Source organism: Eublepharis macularius, chromosome 18, assembly GCF_028583425.1.
Source record: "Eublepharis macularius isolate TG4126 chromosome 18, MPM_Emac_v1.0, whole genome shotgun sequence".
In the NCBI taxonomy this organism is placed as follows: domain Eukaryota; kingdom Metazoa; phylum Chordata; class Lepidosauria; order Squamata; family Eublepharidae; genus Eublepharis; species Eublepharis macularius.
In genome coordinates this window covers 10,256,195-10,276,666 of record NC_072807.1, presented here as the reverse complement: position 1 = coordinate 10,276,666, position 20,472 = coordinate 10,256,195, and the positions used below count along the sequence as shown (strand labels likewise).

Here is a 20,472-nt window from a genome sequence, read left to right as displayed (position 1 = left end):
CAGCTGGGCGCTGAAATGTATCTGTTTCACAGGAGAGAAGATTCCACTGTGTACCTTATCTCAGACTAAACTGCTCTTTGTTCCCATGTAACTTTTTAGGCTTTCGCGCCTTAAATGCAAAGGGGGGCCGTAGAACTTCTCTCTATACCAGTAGTCCTATTGTTTGACTAATTACCTCTGTCAACTTCTACCTGTGAGTGAACACCTGAACTGTACGGATATCTGAATAAAGTTTCTTTGACCAATGCACCTGCCTGCTTGCTGTGAGGGACTTGGGAGTCTAACTGCCAGGGACTGACACCCGGCTAGGACTGACACATAGGCCAGTTTCCATTAGTTTAGGAAACAAGTTTGTATCAAAACAGTTTGAAGATCTGGCCTGGGAAACCCTCCTGAATGGCTCCCGCCTTGCCTGTGTAGCAGTGGTTTGCTCTGCTATCTACTGAGTTCCAGAATGGCTGTGTTTGTTGGGCCTTTCATAGGAAGCACAACAGAACAGCGGGCCCTTGAGCTGTGGCCCCTGCCCCTGGTGTGACATGTCCATCCCAGCCACCAGTCCATACTCTGTAGTGATCCTGGGTTGGCGTTCTGTTTAACCGGCCTGGATTCCAGTTGTGGTCACTGTTGGCGCATTGGCCCAGCTAGACAGTAGCCAGCAGTGCATCCTGTTAGTAAGCGTGAATGGCATTTGAAGACTACTAAGACGTATTAGTGGGAGGGGGTGAAGTTCAGGAAAACTTGTTGGTTCTGTTGGGGAAAAAACAGAAACTACCCAGGAGGATCATATTGTCAGGATGGGGAAGGGCTAAGGGTCAGGACTGAACTTCATGGTACATTTTGTAATGAGCCCGGTCTGGGTTCCGCCAAACCAACTTGCTTTTCAATCAGCCACGTAGAAGCTGCAGGAAACTTTGCTTGTAAAACCTGCCAAAGCCCTTTTTGGCTCAGGACAACACTGTGGGCTCCAATCCAGCCTTTACCCCAAGGCGCACACACATACTTTTTTCCCACCTAAAAAGGGCTCTGGCAGGGGCATGGTACTGGGGACATTTTGGCTCAGGAAAAAGGCATCCATCCTACCATCCTCAGCCAAATCAGGCTCCTGCAAGCCTTTAAAAGAGACGTTGGCCCTCCGCTGTAGAGCCTGTGCTTTGCATGCAGAAAGTCCGTGGTTCAATCCTTGGCAGCATTTCTGGTTTGGAGGACCAGGCAGTAGTTGATGTGAAAGACCTCTGCCTGACAGCCCAGAGAGTCAGAGTAGACCAGCCTGGCCTTGGTAGATGGTCTCTGACATGTTATAAAGCTGCTTCATGTGTTCGTGTGACCCGTTCAGGGAAACAAGTTTGTGAAATCAGATTCTTTGTCAAATGTTGTATTAGTGGTGGAGAATGCCCTCAAGTCATAGCTGACTTATGGTAACCCCTGGTGGGTTTTTCATGGGAAGAGACTAACAGCAATGGTTTTCCATTGCCTGCCTCTGCAACCCATGTCTTTGTTGGAGGTCTCCCATCCGGTTACTAACCAAGGCCCAACCCTGCTTAGCTGCTGAGACCTGGGCTATCCAGATCAGGGCAGAATGTCGTGTTAGTCATGCAATAACACTGTTCTGTTTTTTTTTACATTCCTGTAAAGAATATAGGCATTCTGTATGTTGCTTTTTAAAGAGCTGTTCTTTGGGTTTTATTCTATCTAGGAAAATCAGAATGGGCAGAAAAGCGGCAGATATTGCATCCGAGCCACGGAGGTTTCTTCATCCTACAGCTCCATGACGAACTGCTCTATGAGGTTGCAGAAGACAGCGTGATTCAGGCAAGGAGGTTCAGTTTTGTTGAATCTCTATGGCAGTGGAGCTATTGTAGTTGTGCCCTGTGCTTGCCATCGCTGGCTGTGGCAAAGCCTGTAAATGTGTGTCTGCATACAAGGGTGGACTGATGACCCCTAACCCATAATATCTCCCTGTGGCTTAGTGGTAGACCATGCGCTTTGCATGCCCCAGTTCAGTCTCTGGCATCTCTAGTTAAAGGATCGCAGGTAGCAGATGTGGGGAACGCCTTTTCTCTGACGTACACTGGAGAGCTTCCCCCAGCCACAGCAGGCAGACCAGTGGCCCCACAAAGGGTAGAGCAGCCTCGTGTGATGAGCATTGCCCTTTAATGCCACTCTTGAGTTTGCAGCCATGAGTGTTCTGAAGAATGGCTTGGCCTTTGCTGTTTGGTAACATGCTGGTTACCTGTGAGAAACTTACCTGTAGGAATAGATAAGTTTATTGAAAAGAGGTGGCAAAATGAATTGCTGAGCATGTGTCTTTGTGTTGGCTTTTGGCTCCCAGAAGGGTGTATTATAAATCCAGAGGAGTTAGCTGTATTCGTCTGTAGTTGCAAAATAGTAGAGAGTCCGGTAGCACCTTTAAGACTAGCCAACTTTATTGTAGCATAAACATAAGCTTTCGAGAACCACAGCTCTCTTCGTCAGATGCAGCTCTCTTCAACATGTGTCTGACAAAAAGCTGCAGTTCTCGAAAGCTTATGCTACAATAAAGTTAGTCTTAAATGTGCTCCTGGAATCTCTACTAGAAGGATGTATGACATTTTTAGATGTTGCTTGTGATCAACTGGGCACCTACCTCTTCTGTGGGAATGGCTTCTGGGCCCACTTCAGAGGCCTTTCTAAATATGCAGTCTCTAGAAAATTCAGTGTATCTGCTCAGGGGAACTGAACTGTTTGGCTGTCGGGTTTGAATCTTCTTGCTTCTCATCAGGCACTGGGGAGGAGTCCAAGTGCAGAGCTCACTTCATCTTGCGCTAGTGACTTCCCTTTGTTCCATTTCATTGTGTTTCAAAGTCCTAGCGCAAGAGGAAGCCCGTTCCTTAGCAGAGGACTGCCTCGCCAGCATCTAGAGAGACGCGTGCGTGGAGCAAAGGTATAGGATCCGTGCTTAGGTGTTGTTGTGTCCTGACACTGATCCTTCAATTGTCATTTTGCAGGTGGCACAGATCATTAAGCATGAAATGGAAAATGCTGTGAAACTCCTGGTGAAGCTCTCCGTTAAAGTCAAAGTTGGGCCAAGCTGGGGGGGTTTGCAAGAGTTCGAATTATGAACACAGACGGAAGCCTGAGCTGCATTGTGGTCTCCCGACTCATCTGGGAAACAACTTTGCCTGCCTGCCCAACTGGGTGCTCGTCTGTTTAATGGCAGCTCTACAGTGGACGTTTCAGATGTATCTTGAACTCTAAATGAATTTACCCAGGGACATAATAAGTCATGCTGCACATCTTGGAAGAGTTTTTAATTCTAATTATGACAAACTGCGAAAAGCAAAGCATTTAAATAAATCTTATTAAAATATTAAGAGCCAGCAATATTTTAAAGCCTTACAAATACACTGTTTGTTAAATTTCAAAAATATCACTCTGAGCACTTTAAAAAAAAAACTATTGCCTTCTTTTTTAGATGCAGCCTTACTCTGCATCCTCTCTCTTTTTTGTCACTGTAAAACCCTCATTTGTGAGATCGGGCCAGTTCCGATGCCTGTCTTCTGTAAGTCCCTTCACCAAGCTCACAATAGCGTGTATGATACGTGACAGGCGTAGGCGTAATGCGCCAAAATTCCAGATCCTTCCATCTTTTTGGTGACAGAAAGTTCCCTGGAATCAGGTATACATACATACAACTTTTTTTGGTGGTACAACCTCTACACATCGTATCCCATATGCACAAGAGCTCTAGAAATGATTCTGTGAATTACTACATTTTATACAGAACTTAGTGTTGGAGGCCTCCGGTCTAAAGAGTAGAATAGGTGCTTGTGGTAAACAATCTATTTATTGCATTGTTGTGCCGGAAGATTCTTCAAGCAAAGCAAATAAATGCATTTTACATAAGGGAAATTCCCATCTCATTGTCCAGATGGCAAATCCTGCGTGATATGTTCTGTGATTCTGGCTGTGGTGCAGGTTTCCAGCTAGTTTTTAAAATAATGAAATAAGTTATCTGCTGTATAAGATGGATATGAATTTTTCCACAGTATAAATAATAAACACATTTGTATATCACTTTCCTTCTCTTGAGTCTTTTTGAGAAATGAGCATAATGTCGCCTTATAGAGCAGAAAATAATATAAATTTGAAAGTTTAACTTCATCTAAGTTGAATACATTGGCCTCTACCCCAAACTACACTCGAGCAGCTTCAGTAACATCCTACACCTCCATGGTTTTAACAGCAAACTTTGCCTGCAAAAAACGCAGGTGCCATATTTCACTTCTGGGATTTTTTTCCTCAAGTTTCCAGTAAACAAATGGTCTGCTGCTTTAAGCTTCATGGATCTCAGGTGACCCACCAAAGAGCCTTGAAAAGATCAAACTTCACTGAATGCTGCCGTTATCTACACACAATGTAATGACAACTTCATGGCATAACTATGTTGGACAACTGTTTAAACAGTCTTCATAACGCAGTACACAAGGGTGTTGTTAATAACGTGTGCTTAATTATTAGTGCTACTAGAATCTTCGGCAGGTGTAACAATAAGTTGTCCTAATACTAAAGATGGGGAACACTCCATAAAACCTCTGTGTGTGGGGGGGGGGAGGTGTCATATAACATATATACAGGATTGCCAACAACTTGGGAAAAATGTCCTCTTTTAATAAAGAGTGTTAGCTTGGTGTTCAGATGAGAACGCTTCAGCTGCTATTCCTGGCTCCGGGCTGATCATTTCCAAAAACACATTAACTGGAGAACTACAGCATTGATCCCCAAATGTTTTAGTCTTACAAACAACCTCCTGACTCCCAGTTACACTCTCCGCAGTCACAGCAGCCAAAGTCCAGCCTCCTGATTTAATGTGTAGGAATCATTATAGGCTTTTCATGGCATGGAGGTAAATAACATCGCCTGGTAAATAACATTCCATCAAGCCTCTATTAGCCTACAAGAATCCTTGAGAGGGGGAGATTAATTTCGAGGGGGGGGTAACACTCTTTGGTCCTACCCAAGTTCTCCACTCCAAAGACTAAGCAAAAGCATTCAGATCCCTAACAGCCAGAATGGGAGTGGGAGGAGAAGTGGGCATGGATTTGCTCATTTCCCTTATCCTGCGTTCCCCCCTCCCTACCAACTCTCATGCAGGCAGGAGAGGTAAAAAATACTCCCCTCTTACCCTTGGATGTGCTGCTGGTTCTCCTAGTCCTGAACCACATTGCTTAAGGCAATAACACCAATCTGCTGTAGCCAAGATCCAGGACAACAAGTCACCAGCTCACCTGGGGTACCCAAAAAGCCCTGCCCTTGGACAGAGGCTGGCTGCATGGTGACGGATAGCTGAAGCTTTTCATGGCATTAAATTAAACATCGCCTGGTCGCTCCTTGTGGATCAAAAGGGACAGCTAGTGGGACCAGCTTGAAAACTGGCAGCCCTAAATGCTGGGGGTGAGGTTTCCCAATTGTTTTCCCCAGGGCTTTTTTTCCCGGGAAAAGAGGTGGTGGAACTCAGTGGGTTTCCCTCGGAGAAAAGGGTCACATGGCTGGTGGCCCCGCCCCCTGATCTCCAGACAGAGGGGAGTTGAGATTGCCCTCCGCGCCACCAAGCGGCATGGAGGGCACTCTAAACTCCCCTCTGTCTGGAGATCAGGGGGCAGGGCCACTGGCCATGTGACCATTTTCAAGAGGTGCCGGAACTCCGTTCCCCTGCGTTCCCCCTGAAAACAAGCTCTGGTTTTCCCACATATACAGTTCTGCATACCGCCCCCAACTGTAAGTAAACAATGATCCAATGGCCTATTAATTCTTGATAATCTGATGACGCTTCTGTCTAAACTGCATTGGGGGGGGTCTTATTATGTTTATGGCCAATAGTCTTGCTTTCAGGTACTGAAGCAGCCAAGAAACAAAATGGGGGAAACCATCTTCTGTACGGAAACACTGGCCTGCCTCTTCCATGAAGTTTTTTTCTCTTCCAGTCTCTACCTGAGGTTGAGATGCTTTCATCAGCTGATCTCCCCCCTCCACATGGCTCAATTCCTTGCATTAAAAAAGGTGGAAGACTCTCAGAAAAGTGAAATTTAGCAGGCCTGCATCAGGTGGAGAATTTCCCAGCCATGCCCCAATCTTTCTGCACCCCTCAAGGCAATCCAAGCAACACAGCTTGAACCTTTGACCATAGGTGGTGTTTGCCCTGGAAGGAAGAGTTTTCCATAGAGGACTCTAAGGGTCAAATCCCTTGCTGAATATGTGTTGTGTGTTACGTGCTGTCAAGCCACCTCCAACCTATGGCAACCTATGAATGAAAGACCTCCAAACGTCCTATCATTAACAGACTTGCTCAGATCCTGCAAACTGGAGGACGTGGCTTCTTTTATTGAGTCAAGCCATCTCGTTTTAGGTCTTCCTCTTTTCCTACTGCCTTCTATTTTTCCTAGCATTATTGACTTTTCCAGAGAATCTTGTCTTCTCATGATTTGACCAAAGTATGATAGCCTCAGTTTTGTCATTTTAGCTTCTAGGGAGAATTTGGGCTTGATGTGATCTAGAACCCACTTATTTGTCTTTTTGGCTGTTCATGGTATCTGCAAAACTCTCCTCCAGCATCACATTTCAAATGAATATATAGTGGAGCTTAAATTGTCAAAAGGTACGATTAAGAGCATTTGTCTTTTTTCCAAAATTGGAAAAGATGTGCTCCTGATAATTCTGTGCAATCAGAATCATCCATTTAAACACCTGGTATCTGAAGAAGTTTGACACAACTTTACAGCTTGTTTGTTCAGTATTTGAAACGTTTACTATCTGATGTCCACCTGGACCAACATCTATGATGTATTAATATTACTTATTAGCTAACCCTACATACATCACTGTCGCCAACAAAATCCTTGCTTCATCAGAAATAATTACTGTAGCAGAACTCATGTCAACATGCAGAGTTCTGCCAGAGGTGTTATTTCTGTAATCCTACCAAAGCAATTATTTTTCTTTTTTAAAAAAAATGCTGCAAAGCACTCATTTGCACATAAAAACAATAAAACCCTTTACAATTAACCTCTGGAGAACCAACATTATTTTTTGCCAATTTGTTAAAATTATTTTTTATTTAAAACATTTTATAACAAAAATAATGACTTCCTATTTAATGTTTCACTGTTCTGTGAACTCTGAAACTAAAAGTAGTTTAAAAATCAAGAGGTCTTGGTACACAAACATCTCGTTTGGACTTGGATTGTTTATTTTATGCTGCAAAAGAGTGTCAGTTTGCTCTTCAAAAGCATAAAAACAGAAGTTAGAAAACAATGTAAAATGCTTTTTGGCAGACATCAGGTTCCTTTTGAAAACCTTAAAGCTTTTCTAATCTTATTTTTGTATTGTGCAGCAGCATGGTTGAGCTATTTCCATAGAAAGGCAATGAAGATTTTCTTTTGGGAGAAGCTGACGTACTTATAACGCAGAGGAATACAGTTTTATGTTGTGTGAATTGCATTATCAAATTTCTTTTTATTGCCAGAAATAAACCAGTCTGGGACACAAGGCAGAATCAATCTGAGACAGCATTGCCAATACCTAGTGTGGTTTAGAGATATTCCTGAATTACAACTGATATCCAACAACAAAGATCAGTTCCCCTGAAGAAAACAGCTACACTGGAGGGAGGGCTCTAAGGCATTATATGCTGATTAGTTCCCTCCCCTTCTCAAACCCTGCCCTTCCCAGGCTCCACCTCTAATTCGCCAGAAATTTCACAACCTGGAGTTGGCAACCCTAACCCAAGGAATTGTTGACTAATAATAGAAGCAAGGGAATCTGCTTACCAATAAAAAATACCTAGAACCATAGAGTGTGAAGAGGTCTTACAGACCATCTAGTCCAGCCCCCTGCCCAATGCAGGAACAGCCTAAAGCATCCCTGACAAGTATTTGTCCAGCCAATCCTTGAAGACTGCCAATGATGGGGAACCCACCACATCCCTAGGCAGCCTATTCCACTGTTCCATTCAAATTAGCACTGATGAAAGCCACAACAGGAATGCCTCGGCCAATGATCTGATCGTGGACATGGTCAAGATGTGGCCACATGCCTGAGGACTGTTCCAAGTGAGTAACTTCCCAGGGAGATCTTCTTGATGGGCATAGAAAATAAGCAGATGCACTGCTGAACCTTCCATGGGCAGATGTTCATATGTGACACTACAGGGTGTTGGTCATGAAAGCACAGTTCCAGCAGAGTGGATCCACCAGTCCACTTCCACACATCCCCAGGTAGCAAGAGGCACAGGGGTGGATTGCCAACTCGTCAAGGCGGGCACAAACTCCACCTCTCAATGCGGTTCTGCTTCTAAGGATCACATGTGAGGCCAATAGGCAGAGGTGTAACTGGTCCAAGAACCCAACGAAGCCTAGCTGAACACAGCCAGTGACAGTCTCAACTCTTACAGAGAAAGATGTGAGAAGTAGAAGCCAGTGAGTCAGAGGAGTCAGTAAAGCATACAACTACGAGCAGCAGCCAACCGAAGCTAGAGCAGAGATTTCTATCAGGAAAGAAGGAAGTATTTCTCCCCTCGCTTGCCTAAAGCATTTAGTGCACATCCCACGGGGAATAATTACTGAGTGATGGAAAGGACATCCATCTCTTTTGAGACGACAGCCTCCCAAGGTAGGTATCATGCTTGGTGATTAACTGTGAGATTACTTGCTACATGCACTGCAAGCATGTACCTCTTTTTTTCCCTACACGTCAGTATTCCAAGTTGCTTGCTAGATACATTTTCCAAAAGTAACATTTAAAAGGAAAACAGACTGGACTTCTGCTGAGATTCGCACAGTGCTAGCAAAAATTAGAGGGGTGTCATATTTATTTGTTATGAGTGCTAGATCTGGCACAAGTGTAACTAAGTCTGGCCATATGTACCATACATGCAAAAAAACACTAATTTTATTAGAAACAATTAATTGAATTAGTATTGATAACAATTAGTACTTGACTTGATTAAGATGGTGGTGGAGAGTGCCCCCAAGTCATAGCTGACTTATAGCAACCCCTGGCGGGGTTTTCAGGGCAAGAGACTAACAGAGGTGTCTTCCCATTGCCTGCCTCTGCAACTCTGGTCATCTTTGGAGGTCTCCCATCCAATTACTAACCAAGGCCGACCCTGCTTATCTTCTGAGATCTAATGAGTTCAGGCTCACATGGGCGATCCTAGTTTACCTCGGGTGCATTTAGTACATTTTTATTACCTGAAGTACTTGCCTGATAGTTGTGTTCTTTCATCTTTCCATATTCAGATTGTGTAGGGCTTTGTGACTTGAAGCACTTGGCCTGTTTTTAACTGCCCCAGGGGCTGGGAGAGGCACCCAAGAATGAACACTGGGGTGCGGGGCTAACTTTACCTTCACAAACTTGCATACACAAGTCAACCTCAGGAGCAAGCAACTCCACAGACATTTGTCCTGCCGTTTTCCAAATCCCAACCCCTGGCTGCTGGAAACGGGCCCCATGACTGACCTTGGAGGACCTTCTCTTTGACACCTACTGGGTGCTGCCTTAGTCTTTCGACCCTCCGTCTCAGGAGACTTTGCATAAAGAAAGCACCATACTTTGGCCACAGAAGTTTCATGTCACTTTATTCTTCTACTAATGAAATGCAAGAGTGTTTTCAAACTAAGATTGTCCACAGAAAAGGAATGTCTTATAGGAGAGAAATGCAGTGCTGGTCATCTTCTGTTGAGAGCAACATGCTTGAAATGTACCCACCTTGTGTTTAGTTGGTTTAAAAACAAAGGTTCTGTTGTTTAACTATTTATTTGTGAAACTTAGAAATCTCTTTTTCTTCGATCACAACATGCTTTGCTTTTTGTCTTTGCTGTATAAGAAGTCAATTAGTCATGCACAGTTTTATTTTGGTTTAAATGCATTAACAATCTGGTTTGTACAGGATATTTTCAACCAGCCACAGCCTTTCCCGCAGTTCGTACCCAGAACTGCTGAAATATTACCTGTTGAAAGGATGGTTCAGTTGGAAAAAGACTCCCTAAATGTTGATCTGACTGCAAAGACCCCCACACAGCTGGGACTCAGGAAATGTTCACCTCCCTTGATCTTGTGGCACGGCAAAAGAGAAAAAGGCGGCTAAGGAGCAAAAACCGCTCTGCTCAGCGGTTGAGTTTGGAGAATCAGGTTCATTCATTCGATTCCTCTTCTCAGTAAACTGAGATACGGCTTCATAGCTGAAAATCTAAAACTGATACCATTTCTTGTCCTTGTATTTCAGCATCACCTGCGGGATGGAGCAAGTAGAAAATAAAATCATTTAGTGGTACAGAACTGCTAAAGTAGAACATTGGGTTGAATCCATTCCGTGAGCAGAGGCACTTTCCAACAACAGGAGCCTTCCCTATTGTAACTACAATAATAAGACATTAAGAATATGTTCATCATGTATTATTTTTTATTACCATTTGTACCATAAGCCAAAGCAAAATAAACAGTGTGTAGATACGTGTGTGGGTATACACATATATACAAAATACAGCTGAGCTGTAAGGAAATGGTTCAGAAAAATGGTTTGGTAAAGGGTTAGTGACTGTAGAGTATACTGTCTGTTGCTGCAAGTATGCGCCTACTAGGTAGTTCCTGTGTTGTTTCATAATGTTGAGTTAAATTGCTTGTGTGTCTTTTTCAGCATTGCTTCAGCTCGGTATTGGATTTCTACTTGTTTTCAAACTTGTGCAATCCACACCCTATTGTGTTGTTTACTGACTGTCCCAGCCATTGATCATGTTAACTTACACTGTGTTATCCGCCTTGAGCCTCAGTGAGAAAGGCGGGCTATAAATATAAATAAAAATGGGATGAAATAAGATAAAATAAATAATAACAAGAATAAGTAAATGGGAAAGGATGCATGGGGTTCAAGGATGTAATCAACTTGATGGAACTGGCTGAGATGGCAAAGCTTACTCCACTGATTAGAAAAAAGTCAATTAAGTTTGTCTGTTGATTAATGGAAACCCTTCATAGACTATTTATACGAAATAGATAACAGCAATTTGATGATTTCTGGATTAAGGGATTTTGACATTAGAAGAAAGAGCTGTTCATCATTACTTAAAGAAAGCGTAGATTTGACATGATATGAATATTTGTTTTGGAGAAAATTGGAAACCTTTTAGTTTAGATTGTTTTTGCGATTTTCTTTTCCTGTATTATGTGTTTTTGTATGTTGATTGGTTGTTTTTGTTTTTATTTGTTTTATTAGGAAGTGTGCAATTGTAGTTTTCTTAGGTTTGTTTTTAATTATATAAAACTTTTAATTAAAAAAGGCTGTAATCAACTGCATTTAAATGTTATTTCATGGCCAAAGTTCCCTTGTTTCTCCAGCTACCGGAAGGCACTGTTATTCATATGAACATTTCCATGCGGACAAATCAAATGTTCTGACATCAGCCCCTTCTTAGAAGCTGACAGCAATAAACTATCTAATTGGCTAGCAGTCAAGTTGCCTGTCTACTGACCTGCTGATGAAGAATATTTGCTCTTCTAGGCCTGCAATATTCACAGTATGATCCTAAACTCAGTTACACCCTTCTAAGAGCCAAGCTATAACTGACTTTTTTCACGTGGACAACACTTGATCGTTTTCACAAGTTTTCCTGGGAACTGAAGTCTCAGTGTCCTTCCCCTCTCTGTTAGAATTGCTGCCTGAAGAGCCAGAGAAAGCTGGCTGCAGCAGCAGCTTTTGCAAATCATTCCTCCAGCCACAAGCCTGCTCTCAATGATCGTTTGGGGGCGGGCAGCTGCTACTTTCTCCCTGGGTGTCCTGCCCCCGGGGAGCTGCTCTGGAGAAAGCCGCCGTGTTGGTGAAGCTCCAGCTGCAGTGACAGCGGAAGAATCTGCTGCTGCTCTAACATGCCCTCATTCCAGTTTTTCTCCAGGAGCTCAGGAGCAAGAGAAGGGCGGCTTCTTACAAAATGCTCTCTTAAGGAACAGGTTTTTCTGATGACTAGCAAGGGTGAGGGATTTCATCAACTCCTTCACAGAGGGAAGGTGACGCTGGAAGACCCCATGCCAGTTAGTATAGGCCTGACAATCCCAAGGGACTGTCTGGCAAACACAGGTACATATCCAGAGGGACAGCCCCTTAGGTACGGGGGTCCCAGGCTAAGAAGGCCTTTATAATAACAACAACAACAACAACAACAACATTTGATTTATATACCACCCTTCACAACAACGCCCACTCAGAGCGGTTTACAAAGTATGTTATTATTATCCCCACGACAATCACCCTGTGAGGTGGGTGGGGCTGTGAGAGCTCTGAAAGAGCTGTGACTGACCCAAGGTCACCTCTGAAACCATTAAAAGCAGCCATAGTAAAAAACAGTAAAAACAACAGCAGGGATTAAAAAAACTTGCCCCAAGTGGCCATCTTTGGGGAGAGTATTCATTCAGATGCCCTTGAAGGCTTTTGGGAAAAGAACTGGTTATCTCCAGAAGGAAATCTGTGAGAAGGATCAGGGGCAGACTAACAGGGGGAAATGGGTCCTAGAAAAGAACCCCTGCCCCACTCACCCGAAGGAGGGAGGGAGAGGTACCCTGCCTGTACTGCCCCTGGCCGACCCTGGCCCTGTAAGGTTCAGAGAGGCCAGGTGTTGTCCTTCTGCCATTGGTCCAGCCCAGCCCAGATGGGGGTGGCATTCCCCACCCCCAGAAAAGTCCATCCCTGAGGGAGACATTCATTAAGCCCAGGGCTTTTTTTCAGCCGGAACGCGGTGGAACGGAGTTCCAGAACCTCTTGAAAATGGTCACGTGACTGGTGGCCCCGCCCCCTGATCTCCAGGCAGAGGGGAGTTGAGATTGCCCGCTGCGCCGCTGAGCGGCGAGGAGGGCAATCTCAACTCCCCTCTGTCTGGAGATCAGGGGGCGGGGCCACCAGCCATGTGACCATTTTGCCGAGGGCGATTTAAACTTTTAAAAACTCCCCTCTTATTCCAGCTGACCCAAGTGACGTCGTTGGTCCTAGGAGCGTGCACACACTTTGCTCACTTGGCGTGCGCGCATGTGGTACCAGGGCCACCACCTCCCACCAAGAGTTGCCCCTGTGCTGGCAACCCACTGAGTTCCACCACCTCTTTTCCCAGAAAAAAAGCCCCGATTAACCCCCATCCCAGATCCTACTTTGGTTCTTTTCAAATTCACATATGCCGGAACAAGCTCTTGAATAAGCCCAGGGGCACAGTGCAAATACAGGCAGAAGAACAAAGGAGAAAACACACACTGCTCTCCGAGCAAAACCCAGTTTCCAGAACTGCCTCATTCTTTGTGCAGGACCGACACTAACCTCGTGTGCGTGTTTGGACAGGGATTCTGCACTCGCCATCATCCTGGCTGTTTTTTCATCGAGTTCTCCCAGCTTCTGTCCCCTCTCATCAAGGGCGATGCGTGCGCGTGCCAGCTCTCCAATGGCACTTCCTGCCGCTCCTTTCACACCCTCCACTCCACCGGACCCAGGGATGTGCTGAGCAAGACTCCGAGACGCTTTCCCTGCTGTGGCCTCACCAACTGGAAATGAAGCCCAAGGTGCAGTGAGAGTCACCCCTCTTCCTCCCTGAAATCCCACCAATGCCAGGTCAGCAATTCAGATACCGACCCAATTTTCGGAAGGGAGAGAGGCATTTCCAGGTGAATTTCCCATCCAGACAGTTATTCCATATAGCCAGTAATTTTGTATCCTCTCCTCCTCCTCTGAAAGGCTTTGCTCAGATTGTCAGATGATCTTGTTACCAGCGTCAGGGAACCCTCATTCCTGATCCCGCCTAACCAGTGCCCCCAATTCCACCCCAGTGGCATGTGCAGGGCTTTTTTTCAGCAGGAACGTGGTGGAACGGAGTTCCGGCACCTCTTGAAAATGGTCACATGGCCAGTGGTCCCGGCCCCTGATCTCCAGACAGAGGGGAGTTGAGATTGAGAATCTAATCTCCTCTCTGTCTGGAGATCAGAGGGCGGGGCCACCAGCCATGTGACCATTTTCGCCGAGGGTAAATTAAACTTTAAAAAACTCCCCCCTTGTTCCAGCTGACCCAAAGTAACATCATTGTGCAGTCCTGAGTTTCATCACTGAGTTCCACCACCTCTTTTCCCAGAAAAAAAGCCCTGGGCATGTGGATTTATTTCAGTTAGTTAATGAAAGATCATTTTATCTTATCTTTGAGTCCAAGGCCCCTTGGATCAAAACAAACCAAAGCAACACAGCTATGGCAAGCAAGTGCTTCTGAGACCTCTGGCAAAGGTTTCTCTCAAGTCTGACTGGATCAGAAAAACTTTCTCGGCCAGGAACCTAGCAACAAAAGCCTCACGGCTTTTAAACTAAGGGAATCAGATCTAGGGATAACAGGTCAAGAACCATCTTGAACAATTGTGTTAGACTTAATTCCACTGATGGGGAAATGGTATGTTTTGGGTATTCAGTAATATTTGGGTCCCTCGGTACCATTTCAAGATTCGAGATCAGATTTTTCCAGGATTCCAGAATGATTTAGGTTCTGTTATTCACTATGAGAATATGCCTTCATCTGGGGTCACTAGGGGAAGTGACTGGGGGAGACAGCTGTGAATCTCCAGCATTGTGCAGGGGTTGGACTAGATGGCCCCTTGGACCCCTTCCAGCTCTAGGTTTCTATGTAATGGGGGTGGGGAGGAATGGCTGTTTTTCAACCAAATAACACCAAAACTGAATGGGAGCTAGAGCTGTCTGTCCACTGAAGGTCCCTCCCCTCCAAGTTCCAAGCAACTTGGACCAAGAGATCCTATTCTATGGACCTCTATACAAGGTGCCACAAGCCATCCAACTCACAAGGGCGTGGACTGGGAGGCAAAAATGGCCCTGGAAAAAGGCCCCACCCGCACAAAGGAAGTAGAGGAGGGAAAGGAGCCAACCAGTCCCGCAGCTCTGCCGAGTCCTACCCCTGGCTCGTGCTCTCTTCCAGCTGCCATCCAGGGACCAGGCAAGATTCACACTGTCTGTTTGCCACAATCTCAGGGGCAGGCAAAACCCATGCCATCAGCAAGCCACTGTCCCAAGCCCAGGCCAAGTTTCATGCTCTCAGGAAGCCATAGTCTGGGGCCAGGCAAAATTCATGGCACCTACAACTTCTTGTCCCTGAGCCGGGAGAGACTTGCATCAGCCATGAGCCGCCTATCTGTTGCCCAGGAAACCTGGGGGAGGGGGAGCAAGGCTGGGATCCTTAAAATGCCAGCCCTGGATATTCCCAAATAATTTTTGGAAATATAAAGGATCTGGATACCAGTATTCCTCGGAAACCCGTTACCTAAATATACCCGGAAATACCAATAAGGCAATTTCTGTGTATATATTCAGACCAGATATATCCATGTGTCCATCCTTAGTAGGAGAGAGAAAGCACCTTTCACCACTGCCCCAGATACTTGACAATTTTTCAAATGAACACTATGGCATGTTCTGTCTGATTTAGCATAATTGGTTTCCCACCAACCATCCTCTCGTCCTCTCCTAACTTATTTTTCATCATTGGCCTGCACAGAAGAACACTTGAAGAAAAACAATTACAGATAGGTGCAACCCTGTTTTCAGCGTTGTGTCTTCTGTGCAGTGCCCCGCCTCCCTATTTGGATTTGATGAAGGAATGCATACTTGGGTTGTATTAACTCTGCTAATACAGAAACACAGGTATGATCCACCCATGTTTCAGTCAAACATGCCAGGTTGATAAGTTTGTCTCTGATCAAATAATGAAGCAAAGCTATTTTGATTTATCCTTGAGCTGCCATTTAATAACATCAAGGTCAAAGTGGAGGGAGGTAGACATCACCCCACTCACAGGTCTTTGGGTGGGACGGCGATTATACCCAGACAGAGCCCAGTCATGTCTCAGCCTGCATTGATCTGCACCCCCTCTCCTCCTACCATGCCGCCCACACACCATTTGAATATTATTCAGCACCATGGGAATCCTACACATGAGTTTAATGAGCTCAAAAATACAAATACACATTAACAAAATACCCAGTTGATAAATATCCAACTTCTACCTTCCCCACTCATGGTGGTGTAGACACAATAACCAAACAAATTCACAAAACAACAGGGGACACCCGCCCACACAGACACAGACACGGGTCATGCTGTATTTCTATGCTGGGGGAGCATGGCCAAGGAATGAAACTTTAAATTAGCAGTGGTAAACAAGGGATCTTTTTGTTAATTATTTGAATCATGTTTTCCATTTTCTTGCTAGTGCCACTTAGGGAGAAAAGAGAGTGGGAAGATCTTCAAAGAAGGACTGCTGTCCGGAACAGCATTTTCCTTTCTTCCGTCTTGCAAATGAATCTCTCCATCAACACCAATTTCTCCCGCCCACCACCACCTCTTTCTGATTCAATGCGCTTGTTAATCGTCACTCACAGAGTTCTTCTCTATCAAGTGTTCCTCCAGTTCCACCAAACAGTCCCTTCAAAAAGCCTCTGTACTGAGCCTCGGGGTTTTCCACAGGGGTGAACAACACCCCCAGCATGTCCTAGCCAAAAAGAAAGAAAAACAAAACCTACCGTGTAAGGCAAGGAATACACTAGAATGAAGACAGATAGATAAACTTTCTTCAAACAAAACAAACTTCATTCTGTTCTTTCTCAAGTTCCCCCACCAATTTCTTTCATACGCTGGCCTGGTGCTTCCATGTTCAGCACTGCCTCCGGACTGGTATGTAACCCTGAGGAGAGAGAGTCCCTCAGTACAGTGCAGGGAAAACGAAATATCGCATTTTCTCATGCAAGTTTTGCGCGACGTCACATGACGTCGCGCAAAACTCGCACGAGAAAACGCGATATTTCGCGTTTTCCCCGCAACATGGCGCGACGTTCCGGAGGCAGGTAAGCCGTCTGGAAACGGCCCTGGTGGGACACCGCCACACATATATGGAGACATAATGTAGCATTTGTGGACAGTGATCCAGAGGAATTAGCCATGTCTGCCTATCTTGAACAGCTAGAACAAGAATTCCCCTGTGTAGAAATAATCTTAGCTGGAGATTTTAATGCAAGAGTTGGTAAAAATATTCCATCTCTTTTTAGTAATTTGGGTCTTGATCAGGATGCCTTGTTGTTTTTATTTACTCCCCCAAAGAGATGCTCTAAGGACACTTGGTCAAATCCAGCAGGCTTGAAGCTAGCAGAGTTTTGCATCCAATTCTGCAAAATCTGGCTGAATGTTCTGACAGGTTTTGACAAATCATACGAGTACACATATATTTCTACAAGGGGCTGCAGTGTCATTGACTATATTTTAGTCTCCCCTTCTTTTAGGTCACATGTCTCTGCCTTTACCGTTGGAGATCAGATTCTCAGTGATCATTTACCCCCGATGTCTTTGACATTAAGGGGAATTCCTCATCAGCTCTGACTCAGGATGTGGAATTTCTGTCTAGGATTCCACGATCTCCGGATCTTGGACACAAGACTCTGGAGGTACTGAAATCAAACATTAGTTTAGACCTTAAATCTGCATTAATAAATTCTTCTGATCCCTTAGAGGTGACACAAATCTATGGGAACTTATTAAATTTCATTACAGAATCCTTAAAACAGGATTCCAGAAGGGCTGTACCAAAGCAAGTAGCGAGTTCTCAGACGGCCGTATGGTTTGATGGGAAATGCAGGAATATAAAAGCCCATCTACATACTATTTACCGTAATTTTCGTGATTCTGCAGCTAAACTGCTTGCCAGAGGAGTATCAGATACCTGAAAATCATTTACACCAGGTTACAAGGATTAAGAGGCTGACCTTTATTAACAAACAATGGGAACAACTCTTATGCGCCATTACCCTGAATGATTCCAGGCAATTCTGGGCTATAATCAATGGTGCTATTCGCTCTGAGATCCCTTATATATCAGCCATTTCCCCTGATACATGGTTTCAGTATTTTTCGGACCTATTCTATGAAGATCCCCCTAATGGAATGCAACTGGTTTATTCTCCCCTGGATGGTCTCCCAGAGTGGCCTCCTGTCACTCCAGAGGAAATAACAACTCTTATAGATCAGCTCAAATCAGGTAAAGCTCCTGGTCCAGATGCGATAATCCCAGAGGTGCTGAAAGCTGATCCAGACTGGTGGGCCCCTCTGCTTGCTTCTCTCTTCATTATGGTAAATAAGACTGGCCAGATGCTAGCTGCCTGGACCGATGCGATTATTGTCCCCATTTATAAGAAGGGTTGTCATCTTAACCCCTCTGAGTTCAGACCAATTAGCCTTCTATCCGTTATTGGGAAACTATACGCTAAATTGGGAAACTATATGCTAAATTTAACTATACGCTAAATTCTCGAAAGCTTATGCTACAATAAAGTTGGTTAGTCTTAAAGGTGCTACTGAACTCTTTGCATTTGTGGACAGTGAATTCTTTGATGGTTACCCATTAAATCATCATACCACAGAGCCAAACAACTGTCAAGCAGCCCAGGGTCGAATCTGACCTTTCCACACACACATACTCCTTACTTGGTGGTTTCCCAACCCTCCTCTCAGTGAAGGCTACTCTGATTCTTCCATGTGCACCAAAAAGTAGGGAATGTGTGTGTGTGTATGTGTTCGTGGAAGTGATTTTCCAAACTCTGTTCCTGGGGAATTGTGCACTCCCTTGCAAACTTATTAGGATTCCTAATAGTGACCCGCTTCTCTGAAAGAAAGCAACTAACCACGTCTGACCTTTCTTCAAAATGTGTAGCAGCAGAGAAGCAGCTGGGGAGGTGGGAATGGCTGCATGCTCAGAACAGAATCGCCAGTAATTTTAGATCACATTTCCAGGTATTCTTCAGATGAAAACTTCAGTTTGGTTCTTTTATTCCCCAAACAATCCGCCATCTCCAGTGGTTCAGTGGCTCACAACGGCCATTTCCACACAGCCGGTCATTCCCACCATTTTCCTGCTTATTGTGTGTGTTTTGCTGAATTGCTCGGAAAACTCAGCCTCCACACACAGTCCCCCAAAGCGCTTGCCTTGCGCTTTGAGGTCGCAGGACGGCTTCCACAGTTCATAGAAAAGCGGTTTGGGAAGAGCGGTTGGACACTTTCATCATCATCACCTGCCACCCTTTCAACTTTTTTTCACTCTGCACATGTGCACTCACATGCTGAGAGCTTCAGGGGAGGTGCTGGGCTGTGATCGTAGGATTCCTCAGAGTGCTTTAACCATTCACATGCCCAAGAACGCAGAAAAAGCGCTCCGTCAACCCGCAGCAAAAGAAAAGACCAGGGAAAGTGCAGTCCCAGAAAAAATGCCAAAAAAAAGATAGGAAAACAGCCTGCAAATGTTTTGCAAACTGAGACATGGGGAACCCTGGGGGGAAACCACCAGAGTTCCGTGGGTGGGCAGTGCCTAGAAGCACGTGCGGAAATGGCCAATAACTGTTACTACGCACACATTAAAGAGTACACAGGTTAGGTCACACATAATTTGCAGGTTCATCTCAACTCCAGTGCATGCAGTGCCTAATTTGGATCATGACTGTGGCGAGCGTGGGAAAGAGGCTCCAGCCTGGCACCATTTTGCTACATTGCAGAGGTTTCAGGGATGCTCTGTCAGGTCCGTTGGGCAGAGAAACCCTCATGTACACCTCAACAGGACGAACAGCTTCCCTTGGCATCATTTCAGGCCAGACAATTCGGTGGTGGGGAGTAAAACCCATTCTCCAATCACCATACAGTTGCAATCTGGATCAGGCACCGCACACATGGGACCTGAGAACCCTCAAGTCATGTGTGACTGTCTCACAGGGCCCCCGAGGCGGCTCCCGCCTCAGCCGGTGTACTCTGTAACTTGTGAAGATATTACTTACCTGCAGATTGTCACACATCTCTTGGCTGAAGGTAAGTCGCTGGATTTCTGTGGGAGAACTGAGATACAACGCCTGCCCCTCGTTGGTAAAACAAAAGGTCCGGGCAACCCTCATGTCCATTACAGGCAAATAATTCACATCTAGCAATGGGCGGAGACTGGGTAAACTGCAGGAGAGAGATATTAAAGCTAAGATTACTGAATCTCCATTCCCTGCAAATTCCACAACAGCGCAGAGCCTTTTCTTTGGCCAGATTTCATGTTATCCCATCTGCAATCCTACATGGAAGATTTCAAAAGGTGCCATATTCAGTTAGGTATTGTCCCTGTGAGCTAAGCTGTATTGAAACGATTTCACATATCCTTTTTTATTGTCCTCCTTATGTAGAAATTCGTACTAAATGTTTAAATTCTATTTTGGCGGAACTCTCCAGCCCTATTAAGATTCATTTTATCTTGAATGACTGCTCTCTGGATATAACTGAGAAAAAGGTAGGTAAAGGTAGTCCTCTGTGCAAGCACTGAGTCATGGGAGGACATCGCATCACGACGTTTTCTTAGCAGACTTTTTTTGTTACAGGGTGGTTTGCCATTGCCTTCCCCATTCATCTAC

General features: G+C 44.9%; 2 protein-coding genes across 5 annotated transcripts in view; one reads left to right on the top strand and one right to left on the bottom strand.

Moving 5' to 3' along the window:
• POLQ (DNA polymerase theta) overlaps nt 1-4,053 on the top strand; it is a 70,878-nt gene extending 66,825 nt beyond the window's left edge. Inside the window, exons 29-30 of the mRNA XM_055002111.1 lie at nt 1,694-1,809; nt 2,985-4,053. Coding sequence (XP_054858086.1) covers nt 1,694-1,809; nt 2,985-3,098 — 230 coding nt within the window. The 3' untranslated portion in view covers nt 3,099-4,053. The remainder of the gene's footprint in view (nt 1-1,693; nt 1,810-2,984) is intronic.
• A 5,720-nt stretch (nt 4,054-9,773) lies between these two features.
• STXBP5L (syntaxin binding protein 5L) overlaps nt 9,774-20,472 on the bottom strand; it is a 100,040-nt gene continuing 89,341 nt past the window's right edge. For all 4 annotated transcript variants that reach the window (XM_055002687.1, XM_055002689.1, XM_055002688.1 and 1 more), the window contains 4 exons: nt 19,861-20,026; nt 16,430-16,541; nt 13,328-13,548; nt 9,774-10,264 (listed from right to left, as the gene is read on the bottom strand). In XM_055002687.1, coding sequence (XP_054858662.1) covers nt 10,223-10,264; nt 13,328-13,548; nt 16,430-16,541; nt 19,861-20,026 — 541 coding nt within the window. In that variant the 3' untranslated portion in view covers nt 9,774-10,222. The remainder of the gene's footprint in view (nt 10,265-13,327; nt 13,549-16,429; nt 16,542-19,860; nt 20,027-20,472) is intronic.